Source organism: Cherax quadricarinatus, unplaced genomic scaffold (genome assembly GCF_038502225.1).
Source record: "Cherax quadricarinatus isolate ZL_2023a unplaced genomic scaffold, ASM3850222v1 Contig158, whole genome shotgun sequence".
NCBI classification, from domain to species: Eukaryota; Metazoa; Arthropoda; class Malacostraca; order Decapoda; family Parastacidae; genus Cherax; species Cherax quadricarinatus.
In genome coordinates, this window is record NW_027195184.1 from 206,850 (window position 1) to 229,688 (window position 22,839).

Here is a 22,839-nt window from a genome sequence, read left to right on the forward strand (position 1 = left end):
TCTTTTGTATATAGTTCTACTGTCTTCCAATTATGTCCTAGAATCTGTATTGATAAAGAAACTGGATGGCGAAACGTCTACAATAAAGATATCCAGATGTTGCACATGTGTCTTAATTTTCATACCCAAGAGTTGCACATGTGTCTTAATTTTCATACCCAAGAGTTGCACATGTGTCTAATTTATCAACATGTCGGTTCTCTGAACCATTCATCTACAATCTTGTCAGACACTGCAACTTCTTGGGATCTTAATACTTGGGAATTCTTCGCTTGCCTAACCCTTGGGCACGACCTACTTCCACATTGGACAAATGGGACACCACCTACGTCTGCTGCACCTCTCCTGCCTACGGTTTATAAGCTGCTTCTCCGCTCATATGACGTATTCTATTTAAGATTGATGGACTGACCACATCGACTCAAGGTTGAGGGACCTCATTCTCCTCCTCTTCAGGTTTCTCCTTTGTATGGGCTGATGAAGCCACTGTGTGGCGAAACGTTTCCTCAGTAAAGATACCCAAGAGTTGCACATGTGTCTAATTACTCTGTAGTTCTGCCTGATCGTCGGCCGATTGAATTCTTCTCATCAACTTCACATCTGCAAACAGGGACACTTCGGAATCTATTCCTTCTGTCATGTCGTTCACAAATACCAGAAACAGCACCGGTCCTAGGATTGATCCCTGTGGCACCCTGCTCGTTACCGAGCAGGGTATTTTATACCATTTATTTCCACCTTGAAACATACCATGACTCGCTATTGTCTTCCTAACAGGTATTCCCTGATCCTCTGTAGTGCCTTCCCTGTTATCCCTGCTTGGTCCTCCAGCTTCCACACTAATCTCTTGTGTGGAACTGTGTCAAATGCATTCTTTCAGTCCAAGAAAATGCAAACTACCCACACCTCTCTCTTGGCCTACTGCTGTCACCCTATCATAGAACTCCAGTAGGTTTGTGACACAGGATTTCCCGTCCCTGAAACTGTGCTGGCTGTCACTGATAAGCTCATTCCTTTCTAGGTGCTCCACCCCTGTGTGTGTGTGCGTGTGCATGTGTATATATACTCACCCACCTAATTCACTTAATTGTGGTTGCAGGGGTCGAGACTCAGCTTCTGGCCCCGCCTCTTCACTGAGTGCTACAAGGTCCTCTTTCTCCCTGCTCCATGAGCTTTATCATACCTCATCTTAAAGCTATGTATGGTTCCTGCTTCCTATGTGTGCTCGTGTGTGTGTGGGGGTGTGTGCTTGTGTGTGTGTGTGTGTGTGTGTGTGTGTGTGTGTGTGTGTGTGTGTATGTGTGTGTGTGTGTGTGTGTGTGTGTGTGTGTGTGTGTGTGTGTGTGTGTGTGTGTGTACATGCAAGTTTGTAAGAATAAGTGTATACATACATGAACATGCTTTCATATTTACACGTTCGTGTGTGTACTAACATTTTCACACACAGAAATGTACACACAGGTATTTATGTACACACTTTCTACCTCACCTGCTGATTTCCTATCGAGACATTCACTTTGACTTTTTTCTGGGATATCCTGGTGATTAAGTTACGATATGTTATATATACGATAATTGTAGTAGTGTACCGGTACTTAAAACAACTTACTTATTTACTTACCAGGTATACGACTACAAATGCGAGTCTACAGAGAACGACCCGGACGCCGACTGCATCTTCGGGGTGGCTGGTAAAGACTACCCAACCCTGAGACAGGTCCCTACCACCTCCTTCACCTGCCATGACCTTTTACCCGGAATATACGCTGACCCTGATGCCGCCTGTCAGGTCAGTAAAGGTCAAGGAGACACATTACACAAACTTGTTTAATGTGATTGTTGCTGTTTATGGTGAGAATATTTGGTGAGAATATTTGGTGAGAATATTTGGTGAGAATATTTGTGATGGAAGTTGATGTATTGATCGCGTATTAAGACAAGATTTAGTTAATTAGTTAATTAGTTAACGTAGTAATTAAAAATTAGCTGAAGTAGAAATTTAGTTGAAATTTTAATAGAAAATTAACTATCAAATAGCTATTGGAACCATAAAAATATTATTTGATGGAAGTTTAATTATTTAGTTACTATTAATACTGATAATACTATCTGATAATACTATCACTTCGAATATTACTGCTGATCTTACTATTACTACTACAACTATTACTACTACTGTTATTACTATTACCATTACTACTGATAAAAGTGCTGAAAATACTACTGTTGTTACTTGTACTATTACTGCAGATAATACCATGCCAACTATTACTACTGTTACTATTATTGATGATAATACTACTGTAACTACTACTATTATTATTCTTACTGCAACTATTATTACTGCTGATAATACTATTGTTACTTCTACTATCACTGCTGACAATACTACTGTAACTACTACTATTGTTACTCTTAAATAATACTATTTAACTATTGCTACTGTTGCTAGTATTTCAGCTGATAATACTATTGTTACTACTACTATTACTGCTGATACTACTGCATCATCTACTATTACTGCTGATAATACTACTGATACTATTACTACTGTTACTTCTATTATTACTGATAGTAATACTGATAATACTGATAATACTACGACTGTTACTTCTACTATCACACTGATAATTCCCACCTTCACCACACATGGCAACTACCACCTTCACCACACATGATAATTACCACCTTCACCACACATGGTAATTACCACCTTCACCACACATGATAATTACTACCTTCACCACACATGGTAATTATCACCTTCACCACACATGGTAATTAATTACATGATAATTACTACCTTCACCACACATGGTAATTACATGATAATTACACCTTCACCACACATGCAACTAATTACATGATAATTACTACCTTCACCACACATGGTAATTACCACCTTCACCACACATGATAATTACTACCTTCACCACACATGGTAATTATCACCTTCACCACACATGATAATTACTACCTTCACCACACATGGTAATTACCACCTTCACCACACATGATAATTACTACCTTCACCACACATGGTAATTATCACCTTCACCACACATGATAATTACTACCTTCACCACACATGGTAATTATCACCTTCACCACACATGATAATTACTACCTTCACCACACATGGCAACTACCACCTTCACCACACATGATAATTACTACCTTCACCACACATGGTAATTATCACCTTCACCACACATGATAATTACTACCTTCACCACACATGGTAATTACCACCTTCACCACACAAGGTAATTACCACCTTCACCACACATGGTAATTACCACCTTCACCACACATGGTAATTACCACCTTCACACATGGTAAATACCACCTTCACCAAACATGGTAATTACCACCTTCACCACACATGGTAATTACCACCTTCACCACACATGGTAATTACCACCTTCACCACACATGGTAATTACCACCTTCACCACACATGACCTTCACCACACATGGTAATTACCACCTTCACCACACATGGTAATTACCACCTTCACCACACATGGTAATTACCACCTTCACCACACATGGTAATTACCACCTTCACCACACATGATAATTCCCACCTTCACCACACATGGTAATTACCACCTTCACCACACATGGTAACTACCACCTTCACACATGGTAACTACCACCTTCACACATGGTAACTACCACCTTCACACATGGTAACTACCACCTTCACACATGGTAACTACCACCTTCACACATGGTAACTACCACCTTCACACATGGTAATTACCACCTTCACCACACATGGTAATTACCACCTTCACACATGGTAATTACCACCTTCACCACACATGGTAATTACCACCTTCACCACACATGGTAATTACCACCTACACCACACATGGTAATTACCACCTTCACCACACATGGTAATTACCACCTTCACCACACATGGTAATTACCATCTTCACCACACATGGTAATTACCACCTTCACCACACATGGTAATTACCACCTTCACCACACATGGAAATTACCACCTTCACCACACATGGTAATTACCACCTTCGCCACACATGGTAATTACCACCTTCACCACACATGGTAATTACCACCTTCACCACACATGGTAATTACTACCTTCACCACACATGGTAATTGCCACCTTCACCACACATGGTAATTACCACCTTCACCACACATGGTAATTACCACCTTCACCACACATGGTAATTACCACCTTCACCACACATGGTAATTACCACCTTCACACATGGTAATTACCACCTTCACACATGGTAATTACCACCTTCACCACACATGGTAATTACCACCTTCACACATGGTAATTACCACCTTCACCACACATGGTAATTACCACCTTCACCACACATGGTAATTACCACCTTCACCACACATGGTAATTACCACCTTCACACATGGTAATTACCACCTTCACCACACATGGTAATTACCACCTTCACCACACATGGTAATTACCACCTTCACCACACATGGTAATTACCACCTTCACCACACATGGTAATTACCACCTTCACCACACATGGTAATTATCACCTTCACCACACATGGTAATTACCACCTTCACCAAACATGGTAATTACCACCTTCACCACACATGGTAATTACCACCTTCACCACACAAGGTAATTACCACCTTCACCACACATGGTAATTACCACCTTCACCACACGTGGTAATTACCGCCTTCACCGCACATGGTAATTATCACCTTCACCGCACATGGTAATTATCACCTTCACCACACATGATAATTACCACCTTCACCACACATGGTAATTCCCACTTTCACCACACATGGTAATTACCACCTTCACCACACATGGTAATTACCAACTTCACCACACATGGTAATTACCACCTTCACCACACATGGTTATTCCAACCTTCACCACACATGGTAATTCCCACCTTCACCACACATGGTAATTACCATCTTCACCACACATGATAATTACCACCTTCACGACACATGGTAATTACCACCTTCACCACACATGGTAATTCCCACCTTCACCACACATGGTAATTACCACCTTCACCACACATGGTAACTACCACCTTCACCACACATGGTAATTACCACCTTCACCACACATGGTAATTACCACCTTCACCACACATGGTAATTACAACCTTCACCACACATGGTAATTACCACCTTCACCACACATGGCAATTACCACCTTCACCACACATGGTAATTACCACCTTCACCACACATGGTAATTACCACCTTCACCACACATGGTAATTACCACCTTCACCACACATGGTAATTACCACCTTCACCACACATGCTAATTACCACCTTCACACATGGTAATTACCACCTTCACACATGGTAATTACCACCTTCACCACACATGGTAATTACCAACTTCACACATGGTAATTACCACCTTCACCACACATGGTAATTACCACCTTCACCACACATGGTAATTACCACCTTCACCACACATGGTAATTACCACCTTCACACATGGTAATTACCACCTTCACCACACATGGTAATTACCACCTTCACCACACATGGTAATTACCACCTTCACCACACATGGTAATTACCACCTTCACCACACATGGTAATTACCACCTTCACCACACATGGTAATTATCACCTTCACCACACATGGTAATTACCACCTTCACCAAACATGGTAATTACCACCTTCACCACACATGGTAATTACCACCTTCACCACACATGGTAATTACCACCTTCACCACACATGGTAATTACCACCTTCACACATGGTAATTACCACCTTCACACATGGTAATTACCACCTTCACCACACATGGTAATTACCACCTTCACCACACATGGTAATTACCACCTTCACCACACATGGTAATTACCACCTCCACACATGGTAATTACCACCTTCAACACACATGGTAATTACCACCTTCACCACACATGGTAATTACCACCTTCACCACACATGGTAATTACCACCTTCCCCACACATGGTAATTATCACCTTCACCACACATGGTAATTACCACCTTCACCAAACATGGTAATTACCACCTTCACCACACATGGTAATTACCACCTTCACCACACATGGTAATTACCACATTCACCACACATGGTAATTACCACCTTCACCACATATGGTAATTACCACCTTCACCGCACATGGTAATTATCACCTTCACCGCACATGGTAATTATCACCTTCACCACACATGGTAATTACCACCTTCACCACACATGGTAATTCCCACTTTCACCACACATGGTAATTACCACCTTCACCACACATGGTAATTACCAACTTCACCACACATGGTAATCACCACCTTCACCACACATGGTAATTACCACCTTCACCACACATGGTAATTACCACCTTCACCACACATGGTAATTACCACCTTCACACATGGTAATTACCACCTTCACCACACATGGTAATTACCACCTTCACACATGGTAATTACCACCTTCACCACACATGGTAATTACCACCTTCACCACACATGGTAATTACCACCTTCACCACACATGGTAATTACCACCTTCACAAATGGTAATTACCACCTTCACCACACATGGTAATTACCACCTTCACCACACATGGTAATTACCACCTTCACCACACATGGTAATTGCCACCTTCACCACACATGGTAATTATCACCTTCACCACACATGGTAATTACCACCTTCACCAAACATGGTAATTACCACCTTCACCACACATGGTAATTACCACCTTCACCACACATGGTAATTACAACCTTCACCACACATGGTAATTACCACCTTCACAAATGGTAATTATCACCTTCACCACACATGGTAATTACCACCTTCACCACACATGGTAATTCCCACTTTCACCACACATGGTAATTACCACCTTCACCACACATGGTAATTACCACCTTCACCACACATGGTAATTACCACCTTCACCACACATGGTTATTCCCACCTTCACCACACATGGTAATTCCCACCTTCACCACACATGGTAATTACCATCTTCACCACACATGATAATTACCACCTTCACCACACATGGTAATTACCACCTTCACCACACATGGTAATTCCCACCTTCACCACACATGGTAATTACCACCTTCACCACACATGGTAACTACCACCTTCACCACACATGGTAATTACCACCTTCACCACACATGGTAATTACCACCTTCACCACACATGGTAATTACCACCTTCACCACACATGGTAATTACCACCTTCACCACACATGGTAATTACCACCTTCACCACACATGGTAATTACCACCTTCACACATGGTAATTACCACCTTCACCACACATGGTAATTACCACCTTCACCACACATGGTAATTACCACCTTCACCACACATGGTAATTACCACCTTCACCACACATGGTAATTACCACCTTCACCACACATGGTAATTACCACCTTCACCACACATGGTAATTACCACCTGCACCACACATGGTAATTACCACCTTCACCACACATGGTAATTACCACCTTCACCACACATGGTAATTACCACCTTCACCACACATGATAATTACCACCTTCACCACACATGGTAATTACCACCTTCACCACACATGGTAATTACCACCTTCACCACACATGGTAATTACCACCTTCACCACACATGGTAATTACCACCTTCACCACACATGGTAATTACCACCTTCACCACACATGGTAATTACCACCTTCACCACACATGGTAATTACCACCTTCACCACACATGGTAATTACCACCTTCACCACACATGGTAATTACCACCTTCACCACACATGGTAATTACCACCTTCACCACTCATGGTAATTACCACCTTCACCACACATTGTAATTACCACCTTCACCACACATGGTAATTACCACCTTCACCACACATGGTAATTACCACCTTCACCACACATGGTAATTACCACCTTCACCACACATGGTAATTACCACCTTCACCACACATGGTAATTACCACCTTCACCACACATGATAATTACCACCTTCACCACACATGGTAATTACCACCTTCACCACACATGGTAATTACCACCTTCACCACACATGGTAATTACCACCTTCACCACACATGGTAATTACCACCTTCACCACACATGGTAATTACCACCTTCACCACACATGGTAATTACCACCTTCACCACACATGGTAATTACCACCTTCACGCATGGTAATTACCACCTTCACCACGCATGGTAATTACCACCTTCACCACACATGGTAATTACCACCTTCACCACACATGGTAATTACCACCTTCACCACACATGGTAATTACCACCTTCACCACACATGGTAATTACCACCTTCACCACACATGGTAATTACCACCTTCACCACACATGGTAATTACCACCTTCACCACACATGGTAATTACCACCTTCACCACACATGGTAATTACCACCTTCACCACACATGGTAATTACCACCTTCACCACACATGGTAATTACCACCTTCACCACACATGGTAATTACCACCTTCACCACACATGGTAATTACCACCTTCACCACACATGGTAATTACCACCTTCACCACACATGGTAATTACCACCTTCACCACACATGGTAATTACCACCTTCACCACACATGGCAATTACCACCTTCACCACACATGGTAACTACCACCTTCACCACACATGGTAATTACCACCTTCACCACACATGGTAATTACCACCTTCACCACACATGGCAATTACCACCTTCACCACACATGGTAACTACCACCTTCACCACACATGGTAATTACCACCTTCACCACACATGGTAATTACCACCTTCACACATGGTAATTACCACCTTCACCACACATGGTAACTACCACTTTCACCACACATGGTAATTACCACCTTCACCACACATGGTAATTACTACCTTCACCACACATGGTAATTACCACCTTCACCACACATGGTAATTACCACCTTCACCACACATGGTAATTACTACCTTCACCACACATGGTAATTACCACTTTCACCACACATGGTAATTACCACCTTCAGCACACATGGTAATTACCACCTTCAGCACACATGGTAATTACCACCTTCACCACACATGGTAATTACCACCTTCACCACACATGGTAATTACCACCTTCACCACACATGGTAATTACCACCTTCACCACACATGGTAATTACCACCTTCACCACACATGGTAATTACCACCTTCACCACACATGGTAATTACCACCTTCACCACACATGGTAATTACCACCTTCACCACACATGGTAATTACCACCTTCACCACACATGGTAATTACCACCTTCACCACACATGGTAATTACCATGGTAATTACCTACTCCACACATGGTAATTACCACCTTCACCACACATGGTAATTACCACCTTCACCACACATGGTAATTACCACCTTCACCACACATGGTAATTACCACCTTCACCACACATGGTAATTACCACCTTCACCACACATGGTAATTACCACCTTCACCACACATGGTAATTACCACCTTCACCACACATGGTAATTACCACCTTCACCACACATGGTAATTACCACCTTCACCACACATGGTAATTACCACCTTCACCACACATGGTAATTACCACCTTCACCACACATGGTAATTACCACCTTCACCACACATGGTAATTACCACCTTCACCACACATGGTAATTACCACCTTCACCACACATGGTAATTACCACCTTCACCACACATGGTAATTACCACCTTCACCACACATGGTAATTACCACCTTCACCACACATGGTAATTACCACCTTCACCACACATGGTAATTACCACCTTCACCACACATGGTAATTACCACCTTCACCACACATGGTAATTACCACCTTCACCACACATGGTAATTACCACCTTCACCACACATGGTAATTACCACCTTCACCACACATGGTAATTACCACCTTCACCACACATGGTAATTACCACCTTCACCACACATGGTAATTACCACCTTCACCACACATGGTAATTACCACCTTCACCACACATGGTAATTACCACCTTCACCACACATGGTAATTACCACCTTCACCACACATGGTAATTACCACCTTCACCACACATGGTAATTACCACCTTCACCACACATGGTAATTACCACCTTCACCACACATGGTAATTACCACCTTCACCACACATGGTAATTACCACCTTCACCACACATGGTAATTACCACCTTCACCACACATGGTAATTACCACCTTCACCACACATGGTAATTACCACCTTAACCACACATGTAATTACCACACCACACATGGTAATTACCACCTTCACCACACATGGTAATTACCACCGCCACCCCACCTGGTAATTACCACCTTCACCACACATGGTAATTACCACCTTCACCACACATGGTAATTACCACCTTCACCACACATGGTAATTACCACCTTCACCACACATGGTAATTACCACCTTCACCACACATGGTAATTACCACCTTCACCACACATGGTAATTACCACCTTCACCACACATGGTAATTACCACCTTCACCACACATGGTAATTACCACCTTCACCACACATGGTAATTACCACCTTCACCACACATGGTAATTACCACCTTCACCACACATGGTAATTACCACCTTCACCACACATGGTAATTACCACCTTCACCACACATGGTAATTACCACCTTCACCACACATGGTAATTACCACCTTCACCACACATGGTAATTACCACCTTCACCACACATGGTAATTACCACCTTCACCACACATGGTAATTACCACCTTCACCACACATGGTAATTACCACCTTCACCACACATGGTAATTACCACCTTCACCACACATGGTAATTACCACCTTCACCACACATGGTAATTACCACCTTCACCACACATGGTAATTACCACCTTCACCACACATGGTAATTACCACCTTCACCACACATGGTAATTACCACCTTCACCACACATGGTAATTACCACCTTCACCACACATGGTAATTACCACCTTCACCACACATGGTAATTACCACCTTCACCACACATGGTAATTACCACCTTCACCACACATGGTAATTACCACCTTCACCACACATGGTAATTACCACCTTCACCACACATGGTAATTACCACCTTCACCACACATGGTAATTACCACCTTCACCACACATGGTAATTACCACCTTCACCACACATGGTAATTACCACCTTCACCACACATGGTAATTACCACCTTCACCACACATGGTAATTACCACCTTCACCACACATGGTAATTACCACCTTCACCACACACCACCTTCACCACACATGGTAATTACCACCTTCACCACACATGGTAATTACCACCTTCACCACACATGGTAATTACCACCTTCACCACACATGGTAATTACCACCTTCACCACACATGGTAATTACCACCTTCACCACACATGGTAATTACCACCTTCACCACACATGGTAATTACCACCTTCACCACACATGGTAATTACCACCTTCACCACACATGGTAATTACCACCTTCACCACACATGGTAATTACCACCTTCACCACACATGGTAGTTACCACCTTCACCACACATGGTAATTACCACCTTCAGGACTTTAGGCTCCGCAGTCGTACTTCTCTGAATATTTTCACATAGTTCACTTTGCTCCACGAGAATGTCAGTTCCTTGAAACCACTTGTGAACATTCACTACTGTATAACTAGCACACTTGTGAACATTCACTACTGTATAACTAGTTCACTTGTGAACATTCACTACTGTATAACTAGCACACTTGTGAACATTCACTACTGTATCACTAGCTCACTTGTGAACATTCACTACTGTATCACTAGCTCACTTGTGAACATTCACTACTGTATAACTAGCTCACTTGTGAACATTCACTACTGTATAACTAGCACACTTTTGAACATTCACTACTGTATAACTAGCTCACTTGTGAACATTCACTACTGTATAACTAGCACACTTTTGAACATTCACTACTGTATAACTAGCTCACTTGTGAACATTCACTACTGTATAACTAGCTCACTTGTGAACATTCACTACTGTATAACTAGTTCATTTGTGAACATTCACTACTGTATAACTAGCACACTTGTGAACATTCACTACTGTATAACTAGCTCACTTGTGAACATTCACTACTGTATAACTAGCACACTTTTGAACATTCACTACTGTATAACTAGCTCACTTGTGAACATTCACTACTGTATAACTAGCACACTTTTGAACATTCACTACTGTATAACTAGCTCACTTGTGAACATTCACTACTGTATAACTAGCTCACTTGTGAACATTCACTACTGTATAACTAGTTCATTTGTGAACATTCACTACTGTATAACTAGCACACTTGTGAACATTCACTACTGTATAACTAGCTCACTTGTGAACATTCACTACTGTATAACTAGCACACTTTTGAACATTCACTACTGTATAACTAGTTCATTTGTGAACATTCACTACTGTATAACTAGCTCACTTGTGAACATTCACTACTGTATAACTAGCTCACTTGTGAACATTCACTACTGTATAACTAGTTCACTTGTGAACAATCACTACTGTATAACTAGTTCACTTGTGAACATTCACTACTGTATAACTAGTTCACTTGTGAACAATCACTACTGTATAACTAGCACACTTGTGAACATTCACTACTGTATAACTAGTTCACTTGTGAACATTCACTACTGTATAACTAGTTCACTTGTGAACATTCACTACTGTATAACTAGTTCACTTGTGAACATTCACTACTGTATAACTAGTTCACTTGTGAACAATCACTACTGTATAACTAGCACACTTGTGAACATTCACTACTGTATAACTAGTTCACTTGTGAACATTCACTACTGTATAACTAGTTCACTTGTGAACATTCACTACTGTATAACTAGCACACTTGTGAACATTCACTACTGTATAACTAGTTCACTTGTGAACATTCACTACTGTATAACTAGCACACTTGTGAACATTCACTACTGTATAACTAGCACACTTGTGAACATTCACTACTGTATAACTAGCTCACTCATAACTCCTCCAAACTGGAGTCTCTTCTACTCATTTTAGTCATTACTGGAACGACCAGTACCCCTCCATCCCTTCACCCTTCCTGGAACGACCAGTACCCCTCCATCCCTTCACCCTTCCTGGAACGACCAGTACCCCTCCATCCCTTCACTCTTCCTGGAACGACCAGTACCCCTCCATCCCTTCACCCTTCCTGGAACGACCAGTACCCCATCCATCCTTTCACCCTTCCTGGAACGACCAGTACCCCTCCGTCCTTTCACCCTTCCTGGAACGACCAATACCCCTCCATCCCTTCACCCTTCCTGGAATGACCACTACCCCTCCATCCTTTCACCCTTCCTGGAACGACCAGTACCCCTCCGTCCTTTCACCCTTCCTGGAACGACCAGTACCCCTCCATCCCTTCACCCTTCCTGGAACGACCAGTACCCCTCCATCCTTTCACCCTTCCTGGAACGACCAGTACCCCTCCGTCCTTTCACCCTTCCTGGAACGACCAGTTCCTCTCCTTCCCTTCACCCTTCCTGGAACGACCAGTACCCCTCCATCCTTTCACCCTTCCTGGAACGACCAGTACCCCTCCATCCTTTCACCCTTCCTGGAACGACCAGTACCCCTCCATTTTTTCACCCTTCCTGGAACGGCCAGTACCACTCCATCCTTTCACCCTTCCTGGAACGACCGGTACCCCTCCATCCTTTCACCCTTCCTGGAACGACCAGTACCCCTCCATCCTTTCACCCTTCCTGGAACGACCAGTACCCCTCCATCTTTTCACCCTTCCTGGAACGACCAGTACCCCTCCATCCTTTCACCCTTCCTGGAACGGCCAGTACCCCTCCATCCTTTCACCCTTCCTGGAACGGCCAGTACCCCTCCATCCTTTCACCCTTCCTGGAACGACCAGTACCCCTCCATCTTTTCACCCTTCCTGGAACGACCAGTACCCCTCCGTCCTTTCACCCTTCCTGGAACGACCAGTACCCCTCCATCCTTTCACCCTTCCTGGAACGACCAGTACCCCTCCATCCTTTCACCCTTCCTGGAACGACCAGTACCCCTCCATCCTTTCACCCTTCCTGGAACGACCAGTACCCCTCCATCCTTTCACCCTTCCTGGAACGACCAGTACCCCTCCGTCCTTTCACCCTTCCTGGAACGACCAGTACCCCTCCGTCCTTTCACCCTTCCTGGAACGACCAGTACCCCTCCATCCCTTCACCCTTCCTGGAACGACCAGTTCCCCTCCGTCCATCCTTTCACAATAGATTTATACATAAAAGTAATCTAATTTATTTCGACCTTTTCACGTCAAAACACGTCAACAAACCTTACTCTGCTTTTGGAACTGCACATTTCATACCCCATCACTGCCTTTTTTGTTTCTATGTTCCTATCGTTATCACACATTCCTAAACACAAAGTTTCCACTGCCTCTAGACTCTTCTCAATGCTGTATCAAAGAAACCACGCAACACTTTTATAAATTAATTGATACCACAACACTCTGGTATAAACTCAGTGTTTCTTTCCTTAATAAATTTCTCTCTCAAATTAAAACCAGAGTTAAATACTAGTCATATTTAAATACTATATGTAGGCAGATGAGCCACGACTGTCAGACTACCATTGACATACCTGGAAAATATACTAAATACACACCCATCTGAAATGCCAAAAATTATATGATATGGACAATTAAATTTAATTAAATTGTATCACTTTTCTGAGTCAAGCTGCAGCCATGACTACGAGACCAGAGAATGGTATCAACATTCTATATTCAATAATAATGGTAACAATAGTGGTAATATTTATTATATATCCACATGACAACAACAGAGTAACTGTTTCACTTACCACTGCTAACATTATCTCCACTTGCAAAAGCACCACTATTACCACCACCACTACAAACATCACTATCACCACCACTATTTCCATCACCAACAATAGCACCAAGATCTCCACAAATTCACCTCTACCACCAACAACAATAATAACACCATGACTCACCATATCGTAATGACACGATTGCAAACAAACCATATCACGGGTGGGGTTAGAACCCGCGATCACAGAGTCATAAAGCTCCAGACCGACGCGGTAGCCCAGTGGCTAGCGCGTCGTTCTGGAGTTTTATGATTCTCTGATCCCGGGTTCTATCTCCGTCCGTGACATGGTCAATAATAACACCACTACAACCACAATCACCATTAGTTTCAGCACCATAAGCACCACCATCACCAACTCTACTATCATCATGCAAGAGTACCAACTAAGAAGTCTTATAATAAGATATAATGTTAAACTCTTCTCAGAAAATAAATAATTGAGTTTTCCTTGAAATAGAGAAGTAAACTTTGGTTGCAGTCAGCAGACAAACGTTATACATATACACGGGGGTTACATTGTTTATTTCTGTCTTTTAGTATGACGTATATATATACACAGAAAATGTCTTTACATCCCATTTTATTCTTCCTCTGTTGTACATGTTCAGGCAACATGTTCAGGCAACATGTTCATGCAACATGTTCATGCAACATGTTCATGCAACATGTTCATGCAACATGTTCATACAACATGTTCATGCAACATGTTCATGCAACATGTTCATGCAACATGTTCATGCAACATGTTCATGCAACATGTTCATGCAACATGTTCATGCAACATGTTCATACAACATGTCCATGCAACATGTTCATGCAACATGTTCATGCAACATGTTCATGCAACATGTTCATGCAACATGTTCATGCAACATGTTCATGCAACATGTTCATGCAACATGTTCATGCAACATGTTCATACAACATGTCCATGCAACATGTTCATGCAACATGTTCATGCAACATGTTCATGCAACATGTTCATGCAACATGTTCATGCAACATGTTCATGCAACATGTTCATGCAACATGTTCAGGCAACATGTTCATACAACATGTTCATGCAACATGTTCATGCAACATGTTCAGGCAACATGTTCATACAACATGTTCATGCAACATGTTCATGCAACATGACAATTCAAAATATCAATGATCATTTTCTTCCATGATTCTTGAACAATTACCTCTGCTAGTTTTTTCTTCTGAGAATACAGAAAATTAATTTAAATTTAATAAATTATATTTCTCCTCTTAAAAAAACTTATTAAATGACTAAGAACATATATTTTTTTATCCTGTGAATAATCAAACTTCCCATTTTCATTAAATGTACAAAGATACTTCCATAATATATATAAAAGTATGATTTAACCTGATAGTGTTGTTCTTGATCTTGGCTCAGGTGTACCACATGTGTCTCCACGGAGGCGCCCTTCATTCCTTCCTGTGTCCCAATGGAACGCTCTTCAACCAGGAGTACTTCGTCTGTGACCTCTGGTTTAACGTGGACTGTGCCAGAGCAACATCCTTCTACGCTCTAAACCAGTACATTTATAAGGACCCCGAACCCAAGGACACTAAAACCACATACACTTAAAAAAACAAAGCTATATATATATATATATATATATATATATATATATATATATATATATATATATATATATATATATATATATATATATATATATATATATATATATATATATATATATATATACATATATATATATATATATATATATATATATATATATATATATATATATATATTTATATATTTATGTAATATGTATAATATTCGTGTCATTAATCCCTGATCACTAGAAGCTTTTACTGATAATTGATTTTTTTTAATAATTCGTTTGGAGTATAATTTTAAAGGTAAAATATTACTGGTTAATTTGTGATTTATTAAGTTTTTACTTTGGTTGGGTCAGTTTTGTCCGGACACAAGACAAGTGTTGTCCGGACACAAGACAAGTGTTGTCCGGACACAAGACAAGTGTTCCCTGACGCGGGTCTCAGTCCTTATATTTTTACTAATGATGACATAATTCAATATATTATTTGGTAATATTTAAATCAATATCTGTACTGAATATATTTTATGTATTATTTGATTATCTAACTTTAAATTGAGGACAAATGTTAATAAGACTTGTCATACATAAGAAAATTCAGTTGATCGTATTATTCTTTATTCGTACAATTATATTATTCACTGTATTAAAGAATACAGAAAATTGTCTAGACTTGATAAATTAATTTCTTTAAATCATTCATGCTCTTTTTATTTTTAAATAATCATAAACAACTTAGATATATTCGGAAAATTTCCACAAGGTCACAGTGACTACTAGAATGTGACCTTAATATAAATAAGTTCAAAAAAATGTCATCTATGGAGAATACGTATTTAATAACTTTTAAACAAATCTTTTTGTCATTATTGATTTTTGAGTAAATGTGAGAGTGTTTATGGCTGGGTTTATTGTGCTCAGAAATAAACCAGAGAACACACATCAGCACGTTGGACATACTTCCTTATACCTTCTGCCCTTGTTCACCACCTAGCAGTAAGTAGGTACCTGGGTCTTAGTACACTGTTGTAGGTTCAGTCATAGGGGATAAGACTACAAGGAATAAGACAGACAGCCCAAGATGAACCACTGACTTGTCTTATCCTGGATAGATAGCAATTCCCGGGGTTAAAAATCCCTGAAAAAACCTTATCTACTGATGATTCAACACAACAAATCAGGGTTCTGAATACTTGTCTCTCTTGATATACACGAAGGATCTGATTTAAATCGATTTCCTAATATGGACAATTAAAATTATAACCAAAATTCGTGTAAAGATTCCCTGATTCGCTATTACGTCGCGCGAATCCTGCGTCAGCTGCGCATCTCTCGATTATGTCTGAAAACTTTCGAGAATTTTAAGTGTTTTAAAGTTATTGCATATTTTATATATAATAAAAAGACGCAATACCGTGACTGGAACAACAAACAAATAACTGACACATAGGAGTGAGGACGTTTTGGTCTGACCTGGACCATTTACAGTCACACTTTGTGTGAGTTGCTTGTGTACGTTATATATCCTCTGATAGTTGTACTTACAAGTACATGTACCAAAATAATCTTACTGTGCTGGCGTTCACGTACACATGAAAAACATTAAAGAGTATCTCGCTAGATTTGAAGACGCATTAAGTATCATAATAAAATAATAATAATAATAATAATAATAATAATAATAATAATAATAATAATAATAATAATAATAATAATAATAATAATTGTCGTATATTTCGTTAATATAGACATTTCCATTAATACGTCTATAATATTTTTTTTTCAAAATTATATAAGAAACATGATATATATCATATAAACATAATACATACAACAATAGTTGATCAAATTGACATAAATATGAGATGTGGCAACCGGGCTTCTTGTAGGAGTGATGTGGCAGCCGGGTGTCTTGTAGGAGTGATGTGGCAACCGGGCTTCTTGTAGGAGTGATGTGGCAGCCGGGTGTCTTGTAGGAGTGATGTGGCAACCGGGCTTCTTGTAGGAGTGATGTGGCAGCCGGGTGTCTTGTAGGAGTGATGTGGCAACCGGGCTTCTTGTAGGAGTGATGTGGCAACCGGGCGTCTTGTAGGAGTGATGTGGCAACCGGGCGTCTTGTAGGAGTGATGTGGTAACCGGGCGTCTTGTAGGAGTGATGTGGTAGCCGGGCATCTTGTAGGAGTGATGTGGCAACCGGGCATCTTGTAGGAGTGATGTGGCAACCGGGCGTCTTGTAGGAGTGATGTGGCAACCGGGCGTCTTGTAGGAGTGATGTGGCAACCGGGCATCTTGTAGGAGTGATGTGGCAACCGGGCGTCTTGTAGGAGTGAAGTGGCAGCCGGGCGTCTTGTAGGAGTGATGTGGCAACCGAGCGTCTTGTAGGAGTGGTGTGGCAACCGAGCGTCTTGTAGGAGTGGTGTGGCAACCGAGCGTCTTCTAGGAGTGATGTGGCAACCGGGCGTCTTGTGGGAGTGATGTGGCAACCGGGCGTCTTGTAGGAGTGATGTGGCAACCGAGCGTCTTGTAGCAGTGATGTGGCAACCGGGCGTCTTGTAGGAGTGGTGTGGCAACCGAGCGTCTTGTAGGAGTGGTGTGGCAACCGGGCGTCTTGTAGGAGTGGTGTGGCAACCGGGCGTCTTGTAGGAGTGATGTGGCAACCGGGCGTCTTGTAGGAGTGATGTGGCAACCGAGCGTCTTGTAGGAGTGATGTGGTATCCGGGCGTCTTGTAGGAGTGATGTGGCAACCGGGCGTCTTGTGGGAGTGATGTGGCAACCGGGCGTCTTGTAGGAGTGGTGTGGCAACCGGGCGTCTTGTAGGAGTGATGTGGCAACCGAGCGTCTTGTAGCAGTGATGTGGCAACCGGGCGTATTGTAGGAGTGGTGTGGCAACCGAGCGTCTTGTAGGAGTGGTGTGGCAACCGGGCGTCTTGTAGGAGTGATGTGGCAACCGGGCGTCTTGTAGGAGTGATGTGGCAACCGGGCGTCTTGTAGGAGTGATGTGGTAGCCGGGCGTCTTGTAGGAGTGATGTGGTAGCCGGGCGTCTTGTAGGAGTGATGGGGCAGCCGGGCGTCTTGTAGGAGTGATGTGGCAGCCGGGCGTCTTGTAGGAGTGATGTAGCAACCGGGCGTCTTGTAGGAGTGATGTAGCAACCGGGCGTCTTGTAGGAGTGATGTAGCAACCGGGCGTCTTGTAGGAGTGATGTAGCAACCGGGCGGCTTGTAGGAGTGATGTCGCAACCGGGCGTCTTGTAGGAGTGATGTAGCAACCGGGCGTCTTGTAGGAGTGATGTAGCAACCGGGCGTCTTGTAGGAGTGATGTAGCAACCGGGCGTCTTGTAGGAGTGATGTGGCAACCGGGCGTCTTGTAGGAGTGATGTGGCAGCCGGGCGTCTTGTAGGAGTGATGTGGCAGCCGGGCGTCTTGTAGGAGTGATGTAGCAACCGGGCGTCTTGTAGGAGTGATGTAGCAACCGGGCGTCTTGTAGGAGTGATGTAGCAACCGGGCGTCTTGTAGGAGTGATGTAGCAACCGGGCGTCTTGTAGGAGTGATGTAGCAACCGGGCGTCTTGTAGGAGTGATGTGGCAGCCGGGCGTCTTGTAGGAGTGATGTGGTAGCCGGGCGTCTTGTAGGAGTGATGTGGCAACCGGGCGTCTTGTAGGAGTGATGTGGCAGCCGGGCGTCTTGTAGGAGTGATGTGGCAACCGGGCGTCTTGAAGGAGTGATGTGGCAGCCGGGCGTCTTGAAGGAGTGATGTGGCAGCCGGGCGTCTTGAAGGAGTGATGTGGCAGCCGGGCGTCTTGTAGGAGTGATGTGGCAGCCAGGCGTCTTGTAGGAGTGATGTGGTAGCCGGGCGTCTTGTAGGAGTGGTGAGGTAGCCGGGCGTCTTGTAGGAGTGATGTGGCAGCCGGGCGTCTTGTAGGAGTGATGTGGTAGCCGGGCGTCTTGTAGGAGTGATGTGGCAGCCGGGCGTCTTGTAGGAGTGATGTGGCAGCCGGGCGTCTTGTAGGAGTGATGTGGTAGCCGGTCGTCTTGTAGGAGTGATGTGGTAGCCGGGCGTCCTGTAGGAGTGATGTGGTAGCCGGGCGTCTTGTAGGAGTGATGTGGCAGCCGGGCGTCTTGTAGGAGTGATGTGGCAGCCGGGCGTCTTGAAGGAGTGATGTGGCAGCCGGGCGTCTTGTAGGAGTGATGTGGCAGCCGGGCGTCTTGTAGGAGTGATGTGGCAGCCGGGCGTCTTGTAGGAGTGATGTGGCAGCCGGGCGTCTTGTAGGAGTGATGTGGTAGCCGGGCGTCTTGTAGGAGTGATGTGGCTGCCGGGCGTCTTGTAGGAGTGATGTGGTAGCCGGGCGTCTTGTAGGAGTGATGTGGCTGCCGGGCGTCTTGTAGGAATGATGTGGTAGCCGGGCGTCTTGCAGGAGTGGTGTGGTAGCCGGGCGTCTTGTAGGAGTGATGTGGCAGCCGGGCGTCTTGTAGGAGTGATGTGGTAGCCGGGCGTCTTGTAGGAGTGATGTGGCAACCGGGCGTCTTGTAGGAGTGATGTGGCAGCCGGGCGTCTTGTAGGAGTGATGTGGCAGCCGGGCGTCTTGTAGGAGTGATGTGGCAGCCGGGCGTCTTGTAGGAGTGATGTGGTAGCCGGGCGTCTTGTAGGAGTGATGTGGCAGCCGGGCGTCTTGTAGGAGTGATGTGGCAGCCGGGCGTCTTGTAGGAGTGATGTGGTAGCCGGGCGTCTTGTAGGAGTGATGTGGCAGCCGGGCGTCTTGTAGGAGTGATGTGGCAGCCGGGCGTCTTGTAGGAATGATGTGGTAGCCGGGCGTCTTGTAGGAGTGATGTGGTAGCCGGGCGTCTTGTAGGAGTGATGTGGTAGCCGGGCGTCTTGTAGGAGTGATGTGGTAGCCGGGCGTCTTGTAGGAGTGATGTGGTAGCCGGGCGTCTTGTAGGAGTGATGTGGCAGCCGGGCGTCTTGTAGGAGTGATGTGGCAGCCGGGCGTCTTGTAGGAGTGATGTGGCAGCCGGGCGTCTTGTAGGAGTGATGTGGCAGCCGGGCGTCTTGTAGGAGTGATGACAAGATTTCCGATTTCACTAGTCCAACACCAGAGGAACTGTGTAAGTTTATTCAGGTATACACACATACACTTACATAAATTATCATACATTACAGCATAGGTATAGAGAACAGTATAGTATTATTGAGAGGTAACTGTAGAAAAGTATTCCTCTCGTATGCCGTCACTCCTAGCGTCATTCCCTCTACAAATTGTGTTGCACAAGGATAGGAGTGTTGTTGTTATTTATTCTACTGAACTAACGAGTAGATTGTACACATTGTAAGGTGCGTGTACATAAATAACCTGCACACAGGAGAGAGGAGCTTACGACGACGTTTCGGTTTGTGCTATGTGCGGGTTGTTTGTGGTTTGTTCCTGTCAATGTATTGTGCCTTTTTGTTCCTAAGGTGCTTGTGTAGTGGGGTAAAATCTTCACAAACACCTGCATAATACAGAATGAACGCTATGAGTAGCAACCGGGCAGGTATTAATACCCGTTCGTCTGACCGCCTATCACTCTGTTTACATTTTCCACATCTCGTTTACGATAGCATCTAAGGGTAAAAAAAAACACAGCCGTGAACCTCTTACTCCAAATTCCAAGTTAGAAATTATTAAACTCAAAGAACAAGAATGTCGATGGCAATAAGCATAATAATGATAATAATAGTTAAATATCGTATAATTTCATTATTATAGACATTTTCACTAATCTATTTATAACTTTTTTTCAAAATTATATAAATACGCTACATATATAAACCACTACGAGAAGGTCCTGGATGTTCTAGAAGACAAACAGAATGCAGATGTAATATACTTTGCAAAAGCCTTCGACAAGTGTGACCATGGCGTAATAGCGCACAAAATTCGTGATAAAGGAATAACAGGAAAAGTTGGTAGATGGATCTATAATTTCCTCACTAACAGAACACAAAGAGTAGTAGTCAACAGAGTAAAGTCTGAGGCAGCTACGGTGAAAAGCTCTGTTCCACAAGGCACAGTACTCGTTCCCATCTTGTTTCTCATTCTAATATCGGACATAGACAAGGATGTCAGACATAGCACCGTGTCTTCCTTTGCAGATGACACCCGAATCTGCATGACAGTGTCTTCCACTGAAGACACTGCAAGGCTCCAGGCGGACATCAACCAAATCTTTCAATGGGCTGCAGAAAACAATATGAGGTTCAATAATGAGAAATTTCAATTACTCCGATATGG

The 22,839-nt window shown here is 43.1% G+C and overlaps 1 protein-coding gene across 1 annotated transcript in view; it reads left to right on the top strand.

Annotated features, from left to right (window-relative positions):
- The window catches only part of LOC128702404 (uncharacterized), a 186,661-nt gene extending 170,068 nt beyond the window's left edge, over positions 1 to 16,593 (top strand). The window contains exons 6-7 of the mRNA XM_070080128.1: positions 1,625 to 1,789; positions 16,393 to 16,593. Coding sequence (XP_069936229.1) covers positions 1,625 to 1,789; positions 16,393 to 16,587 — 360 coding nt within the window. The 3' untranslated portion in view covers positions 16,588 to 16,593. The remainder of the gene's footprint in view (positions 1 to 1,624; positions 1,790 to 16,392) is intronic.
- The last annotated feature ends 6,246 nt before the right edge of the window (positions 16,594 to 22,839 follow it).